This window comes from Glycine soja, chromosome 4 (genome assembly GCF_004193775.1).
Source record: "Glycine soja cultivar W05 chromosome 4, ASM419377v2, whole genome shotgun sequence".
In the NCBI taxonomy this organism is placed as follows: Eukaryota; Viridiplantae; Streptophyta; class Magnoliopsida; order Fabales; family Fabaceae; genus Glycine; species Glycine soja.
This window is the reverse complement of record NC_041005.1, coordinates 41,892,659-41,901,948: the sequence shown is the minus strand read 5'-3', so window position 1 is coordinate 41,901,948 and position 9,290 is coordinate 41,892,659. Positions and strand designations below refer to the sequence as shown.

The 9,290-nt window shown below is 29.1% G+C and overlaps 1 protein-coding gene across 1 annotated transcript; it reads left to right on the top strand.

The window, feature by feature from the left end:
* Positions 1–758: 758 nt before the first annotated feature.
* LOC114409724 (myb-related protein 306-like) lies at positions 759–2,664 on the top strand. The gene is made up of 3 exons (XM_028373298.1): positions 759–1,097; positions 1,268–1,397; positions 1,677–2,664. The coding sequence occupies exons 1-3, from the start codon at positions 965–967 to the stop codon at positions 2,371–2,373; spliced, it is 960 nt and encodes a 319-aa protein (XP_028229099.1). The 5' UTR covers positions 759–964; the 3' UTR covers positions 2,374–2,664.
* The last annotated feature ends 6,626 nt before the right edge of the window (positions 2,665–9,290 follow it).

Here is a 9,290-nt window from a genome sequence, read left to right as displayed (position 1 = left end):
AATTTCATAAAAAATATTAAATGAAAAGTTAAACACATTTAATATTTTTAAAATTAATTAAATAATATTCCTAATAAAAGTAGGAGATAAATAAAAATATAAGAAAGTATAAGAATTACTAAAAAATAATTAATTCTATTATTTTTTATTATAATAATCATTCCTTTTTATATTTTGATAATTAATTAAAGACAAATGCTAACCAGTCGTTTTAAAAAATTTAGTAAAAAACTAAAAGAAAAAATATTTTTATTGAAATAAATAAATTATATAAATTATATTGTTTATAAAATTTTGACGTTCTTTTATATTTTTATATTAAATATTTTTTCTTTTAGTTTATCAATGGTAAGAATACCGAGAGCAATAATCTTAGTTAAAATTAAATAGTAGTACATGGAGTAGTATCAAAGACTTTTTGTTTTTGGATTGTAAAGCACGTATTTTCCTCCGGAATTTGCTTCTGGGTGTTTACACTGTTACCGTAATAATAATAATGGATGCTGCCGCACGGATTTGTGTGGCATGTTAACGTAGAAAGAGAGGTGAAGGGGTGGACGCATAGCTGACTTTTTTAAGGCACGAGTAAATGCTCTTGTCTTTCTTTCACTTACCTCAATTTTTTTTCCTCCAGCTAGTTAGCCATTAAACCAATTCTTCTATTTTATTTATTCATAGAAATCGAAGATAATATTCATGTTTAACCAAATTAGACTTTCTTTCACTTCTCTTTTCTTTTTCTATATATATATATATATGCGCCTCATGGAAAATAAACAACATAGCCCCAGTTGCAGAACCTTGTCTCTGCTTCACCATTCTCACAATTGTGGAGTCCAAAGGGATCAAATAATCTCTTCAACCCAGAAGAAGAAAAAGGAGAAATTAGAGAAGTTGCTATAGCTAATAGCTATAACTGGCTTAGCTATAACATTTATTTATTTATTTTATTTTGGGGTACAAAATGGGAAGACCACCTTGCTGTGACAAAATTGGGATTAAGAAAGGGCCTTGGACTCCTGAGGAAGACATCATCTTGGTCTCTTACATTCAAGAACACGGACCCGGGAATTGGAGATCGGTTCCCACTAATACAGGTAACAAAATTTCAACATTAATTTTAACATGGTTTTTCATTTTCTTCATTTATTTGGTGGGTTTTTTTATATATTTTTGTGCAACTGGGCACCGTTTATTACTTGTTTAATAAATTGGTGAGGGATCCGGAATACATGTATGATGCCATTAATTTTGTTTTCCTTTTCAGGTTTGATGAGATGCAGCAAAAGCTGCAGACTCAGATGGACCAACTATCTCCGACCTGGCATCAAACGAGGGAATTTCACCGATCATGAAGAGAAAATGATAATCCACCTCCAAGCTCTTTTGGGTAACAGGTACTACGTTGAGTCCAAATATTTAATTTGTATCTTGATTAAAAGCCAAAATAATTTAGGGGTAAGATTTTTGCTCTAGAAAAATTTAAGGGTTTACAAGTCAATTTCTAATATAATGTAGAAGCTTCATTGTTGAGTTTTGAGTCATTAAATTTACAAATAAATGAATTGTGTGTATAAAATGGAAAAAAAATAATCATTAAGGATCTGTTTGTTTGCTTTAATTTGATAACATTAGATGTTTTTGATGAAGTTTGTGAAGTGTGTAAATGGGTGCAGATGGGCTGCTATAGCTTCCTACCTTCCACAAAGGACAGACAATGACATAAAGAACTATTGGAATACCCATTTGAAGAAGAAGCTGAAGAAGATGCAAAGTGGGAGTGATGATGATGATAATAATGATGACAAATTAAACTCTTGTAATTCACAAATAAAGGGTCAATGGGAAAGAAGACTTCAAACAGATATCCACATGGCCAAACAAGCCTTGTGTGAGGCCCTATCCCTCGACAAACCAACCCAAATTTTCCCAGAGACCAAATTACCCTCCACTTCTTCACACAACCCCACAACAACACCAAACCAAACATCCTTGTATGCATCAAGCACAGAAAACATAGCCAAATTGTTGGAGAATTGGATGAAGAAATCCCCAAACATCACAACAATAACCGAAACAAAACCCTTCAACATTAATAACATGGTAGCCACAGGGTCTAGTTCAAGTGAGGGAACACAAAGCACAATCACATGCACACAGGACCATGCCCTTGACTCCTTGTGGAGCTTCAACTCTGAACGCTCTTGTCAATCTGAAGAAAACACCAACTTGGGTGAGAGCAAGCCACAGTACCAAGAGGCGCAAGTTCCTCTCATGTTGCTGGAGAATTGGCTCTTTGATGATGCTGCACCTCAGTGCAATGAAGATCTAATGAACATGTCACTCGAAGAAAGTACAGAAGGGTTGTTCTAGTTGATCCTGACGATGTAGCATACTAGATGTCGGAACAAAATCCATGTAACCAAATCAAGCACAAAGGTATTTGAAAAAAAAAAAAAAGAAAGAAAGAGTATGCGTGCGTGTGTGAATTAGACTTTATTAGAGTTCTTGGAAATGGAACTACTTTTCTAGGTCCCCCAGTAGGAAGGTAACTCCCTCAATACAAAACAAAGTGTACATTACAAGTACATCTACAACTATGATAATGTTAGCTTATCTTCTTATCTATTATATATTGTGTACTTTTTAGCACGGGTTTCGCTATATCTTATTGTAACTCCTTTTTAATATTTCTTTGCAAATTATAAGCAAACATATATGTTTAAATTTAAAAAATTAACAATTAGTAATATTGTTATGATATAATTAAGAAAATTATTTAAAGAATTGTGAGAGAAATTTAAATTATTTTTACTTCTTTTTGATACATAGAGAAAAATTTCTATTATATTTTATTACTTATCAAATGAAAATATATAAACATAATTAAAATTTATTTAACTTCAGAAACCCAATCCTTTTTCCTTTCTCACCTTGCTGGCACTTATGTTTCACACCAGCGAAACGCCCGTTGTCCTTTGCAATTAATTGTGGTGCGTCTCTTTAAATAAAGTTTTATAAGTATATATCAACCTTCATTGGTGATAGGTCGGAGACTTTTATGGTCTATTTTCTAAGTCTTTGTGGTCTCCTATATGGTTATACGCACGTAATGTTTTACATGTATTCAGATTCATCGCAGTTAAAATTATTATACCCCAAATGACAAAATGCAATATAAATGATTGAATAAATTTATATTTTGTCTATCAAATTCATGTTGAGTTACGTTGTAATACAGTAAATACGTTTAACATTGATTGTAATTAATCTATATATGTTTTCTTGGCTTTTGAGTTTGTTTCTCGATCAAAACATTTACATGCGCTGGAAGTCTCTTTGCCTCTCAATAAAAAAGCTTGATTATTGGTTTCGGTATTTATGATTACAGGTAATCCCTTTGTCTCATTATAATTGTTATACAGAAAAAAAAATTTATTTCAAAATAATTATTATTTTTTCTTTTTAGTATAACATTCATTACGTTTTCTTACTTATATCTCTTATAACAGTGGACAATAAAATCTGTAAATGAAATGTAAAATTAATACTGTATCTCTTTTTTTTCTACTCTATGTAAAACAACCCCTAATTTCATATTTAATTTCATTTCTCTGAAAAATTTGTGTCATTAAATATTTTTTTTGGTTGAATAAACTATTCTAAATTTATTGTTTAATCATTATTCATCATATAAATTTTACTTTTACTTTTATGAATTTGATACAATAATTAAAACTTTAACAATTAATATAATTCTCTAGCGACCGATTTGATAATATTTTTAGTTAAATATATGGAGAGTTAGGTAATATTATATGTGCAAATAAGCTAAATATATTACAATGTTATGCAATTTGTCGAAATTCCCAAAATCACACCAAAATATGATATACTTATCATATTTTTCCATTTCAGTATCCACATGTTTTACTCTAGACTTAATAATATCACCTTGTCTAATTTTAACTAAATACGCAGTATGCATTATGAATATGTACTGTTTAAGAATTTTACTACTTCGTACACTTGCACACATACTTTATTGTTTATATACACGTACATACACATGCACACGTGTGTGAACACACATATACACACTTGCTACATATTCTAACTTAATATACAATATGTATTATGAATACTTGTTTAAGAATTTGAGGCTAGCACGGTAGCAGGCATGCACACATATACGGTTGCATACGCTCACACGTGCATTACTGTTTAAGAATTTGGGGCTGGGATGCAAGGACTCATGTTTTACTGTTTATACTCGATAGTATCACCTCATCTAGTTCTAACAGAATATAGATAATTACTCTTTGAGAATTTGAAGGTAACACACGCACACAAATATGCACGTTATTATCTATACACACACGTAGACATGCATATACACACATACACATGCTCGATTTTCTATACTGAATAGTACCACCACGCGCACTATTTATGTTTATGATTTCTATGATGGCATTTGGTTCAAAGGCACCTTTTCTCCCCCATTTATATAAAACACTAAGATATATAAGGTAGGTAGTTAACTATTTTAATCCTAGCAAAAAAATATTAAGACACGATTCATATAATATGACTTTTATTTGCTATAATTTAAGAAAAATCAGCTTATATAGAAACGTGCATTTTAAATTTTAGTTTAATTAATAGTTGCATATTCTATCGTAAAAATATGATTATCTTTAAGTATATTTGAATAGTCTATAAAAGAAGTTGAAGTATTTGAAATAATTAATTATACAATAATTTTCAAACAATTTATTTATTGAACCAAGACAAGGTTGAGAAGAATTACTGGCACGGAAAAGAGAAACTTGCATTGTCGGCAAGTAATCCCATCCCCAGCCAAAAGTAAAATATAAAACCTTTTATTCATTATTTAACGAAAACTAATAAATTCAAGTGTACAATATGAGTGGACTATGTCCTCATATAATAGCCTTACTCTTGTGATTTAATGCTATTGAATAAGCTTGAAATTTTATTGCAAAAAATAGGGGTCATGTCTCCTCATGATCCGGGCCTTTTGCTATAAATGGTTGCTGGCATCAAACAATGAAATCAATTATGCTCATTTAATTGCAATTACTTCAATAAGAAAAAATATATTATTTTATTCATTTCCTTATCACCCTATGAAGTTTCGAAAAAGCGGAATAATTTACTTTCGAGATTAATGGCTATGTGAACTTTTACACAATTAACTAATAAAAATAATGTTATTATGATTTTTAAGTAGTCATTATAAAAGTTAATAAATATATTATATACGATAATTTATTTTTGAGTGACAGCATAAAATTGTTTTACACCATCAACATATAATTTATTTTTTTATTATAATTTTTAGGTTAAAAATGTTTTATTTAATTTTAAATAACCAAAAATAAAAATTTTTATTTAATTTTAAATAATTATAATTTTTTAAATTTTTAAGGTAATAAATAATTACTTTATCATAAAAATATCGTTCCTATACAATCATTGTTATGTAATAAATAATTTCTTTCTAATATAAATAAAAATACTTTCTTTTAATATATATATATATATATATATATATATATATATATTAAATAAAAGTGAGATCTATCAAATAAGAATATTGTATCATTACCACTTGTTGAAGATTCTTATTCCTTCATCCCATAATAATCATTATGCAAGAAGAAAAAAATTATTCTAAAATAATTTTTATTTTTATTTTTCAATGTAATATTAATTACTTTTTTCCATTTATATCCCTTATAATGTAAATAACTTGGGCTACAAAAAGTAAAAATAAATTAATGGTGACAAGATTAATTTTATAAAATTATTATTATCTTTTATTTATTTATTAATTTTTTTTATTTATGTAAAACAACCTAATATGACAATTATAATGGAATGAAGGAAGTATAAGAGAAATTACTTGGTGAATGAAATAAAAGTAGAATATTTATGTTGCCAAAACCAGGGTGTGTTTGGTTGAGGGGGAAAGGAAAGAAAAAAGAGAACTTATGTGGGTCTCATACTTCATACATTTTACTTTAATTCAAAATTTTCTCTTTTATTTCTATCTTTTTTATTTTCATTCTCTAAACTAAACACACCTTAAGTGTATATCATGTCATTTAATTTGTATTTCGTATACACGATAGAAAAGTTAATGATACAACATACATAAAATTTACAATTTGGTCGTTCAATATTACATGTTTCACCACATTAATTTGCCTTAAAGTTTGGTTCCTATACTGTCCTATGAAATATTCAGGGAACATTTATTTCATGTAATCTTATTATATTTCTGGGAATGTAGAGATCAAAATATATTTTTTCATGTTTATTAAAAGGTAATAAAAATATTCCTATGCATAATTGATTCCTAGGATTCCATATATGTTAGATATGTTTCTCCATCTTCTTATTCTAATGTAATGAGTGAGAATCTTATATTTTCATGTGAATGTTTAAAATGTTTTATCACTCTCATCTTATCTTACATCATTTTTTATTTATTTTTAAATTAAAATAAATTTAAAAACATTTCTAAAAATTAGAAATATTTACCAAACATCTTTGATGAATAATATTCCCAAAAATATAATCATATCCATGAAATAAGCAACCCTTAAATTACCGTTAAGGTTATGTTTGAAAAAGTAGTTGAAAAGCTCTATAGGTAGTCAATCTTTGATGGGAATAACATTCCAAATAATAACATTTATGAGAATATAATCAAGTCTGTGAAATAAACAACCCTTAAATTACCATTAAGGTTATGTTTGGAAAAGTAGTTGAAAAGCTGTATAGGTATTCAAGCAGTAGGTACATTAGGTAACATTGGAATGAAGCAACCCAAACTGCCTCTAAACCTTACACTATCAAGGTTTTCAATTCAAAAACTAACATCATATCATTGCACGATGAGACTGTCATTGGGTAGTGGAAACATGATCTTCGTTAGTATTTACATAACAAAAAAAAAAAAGACAATTCCTATCCAAATTTATAATATTTACAAAGCTATATTAATTCTTTATTATTTATGTATAGTTTTTTTTTGTATTTAATTTCTTAAATTACTTCAATGAATTGAAGATTCATCATAACTTCAAATTTCGGGATTTTCCATATTATCCTCAAGCAAGGAAAAAAATCAAACAGTTTTAAGAATATAAAATATTATATAATATGATATATGTTTATAATATTTAAAAATATTTGTAATAAGAGAATCTTAGATATGTAGTCCTGCCATAATTAGGGTTGTTTGATAGAGTAAAATTAAATTGAATGAAGAAATATTTGAATTAAAGTAATGTGGTAGAGATATGAGACCTCACATATTTTTTAAAATTTCCCTTCCTTTTTCACCTATAGCATTTTGAGTTATCCTAGTTGTTGTGGTTAATTCGAATATGTTAGTTAAAAGGGCAATTCATTTTTTTCTAATAAAGGTAGTTAGTTAGTAACTAACTTTGTGACGTACAACTTTATATATGATATATAGAATCAAACAATAGCATTACAAGTTTCATTATTTTCTCTCTTTTCTACGAAGTGTGTGTGAATTTCATCCCTAACAAATTGATATTCAGAGCTTATTACGGTTCTGGCAAAAGGAGTTATCTATGAGGTATTGAGAGCGTATAAACCATGTTCTTTGCTGCACCATGGCTGGCAATGGAGGATTTCCAACAAATCTACCTGTTCTTGATGGCAATAATTAGGAAAGATGGTGTATACAAATGAAAGTCTTGTTTCACTTCCAAGATGTGCTTGAAATTGTGCAATCTTGGTATAAACTATTTACTCACGAGTTAAAGCCCCATTGATGCCAAGACAACTGCTTACAAATAAGCATTGAGGAAATATGGTAAAGCCTTGTTCTTAATAAGCATGGATGCAAGCATCTTGAAAAAATTTCAAAGTCATCTACAACTCAGGAGGCCTGGAACACATTAAAGAAATGTTTTACTAGTGGAGAAAAGGTCAAAAAGGTATGACTCCAATCTTTGAGAAGGCAATATGAGTTACTACATATGGAGGATGCGGAGAGGGTGGCTAATTATTTTAATTGGCTAGGGTGTTGGGTCTCATAAATCTCATGAAAAGATGTAATCAGCAGATTGTAGAAGCAAAGCTTCAAGAATTATTTTGATGATGCCAAGAAATTTCAAAGATCATTCAAGATGAATTTCAAGGATGAAGAAAGCAAGATGTCAAGCAAAGCAAAGATCTCAAGATAAGAATTAAAATAGACTCTTAGAAAAGTTTTTGAAAAGCACAAATGATTGTCCAAGTGAGTTTCTATCTTAACAAAAACTTTTCCAAGCATTTTACTCTCTGGTAATCGATTACTAGAGGTTGTAATTGATTACCAATGGCCACAAAGCTTTATGGAAATGTTTTCAAAGTTATTTTCAAAGTTTTCAAAGCTATAATCGATTACCAAAACTATGTAATCGATTACCAATGCTTTAAAATGGTTAAAAATGATCTTGTAAGTGTGTAATCGATTACACATCATATGTAATCGATTACCAGAGCTTTTGAACATTGAACATTTGAATTTTGAATAAAAATAACTGTGTAATCGATTATGCCTATGCTGTAATCGATTACCAGAGAGGATTTTCGAGAAAATTTGCCAACAGTCACAACTTTTCATTGGATTTTTTAATGGCCATCAAAGGCATTTAAATAGGTGACTTGGGCACGAATTTTCTTCAGAGTTTTCATTGTTCACAAAAGGCATAATCCTCTCAAACAAAAATCTCTTATCTTCAAAAAATTCTTTGGCCAAACACTAGTGTTATTCAATAAGGAATTGAAGGCTTCATTGTAACATTTGTTTCTTTCAAGAGAGATCATTTCTTCTTCTTCTTCTTACTTCTGAAAAAGGGCTAAGAGACTGTGAGTCTCTTGTTGTAAAACATTTGAGCATAAAGGAAGGGTTGTCCTTGTGTGTTTCAGAAGGTGTAAAGGATTTGTGAGATAGTGGAACTCCCAAGCGAGTTTCTTGGGGATTGGACATAGGCAACATACTTTGCCGAACCAATATAAAAACTGTGTTTGCACTTTCTCTTCCCTTAAACTCTTTTATTTATTGTTGCTTATTGTTTCTATTCAGTAAGTTTAATTTGAATTATTATTTAGGAATTCATTTTAAAAGGAATCTTGGGACTTGGGTTAAAATCAAAGTAGAATTTTTAATTGGGGAATAATTTGTGATATCTTAATTCAACCCCCCTTCTTAAGATATCTGAGGCCACTTGTTCAAC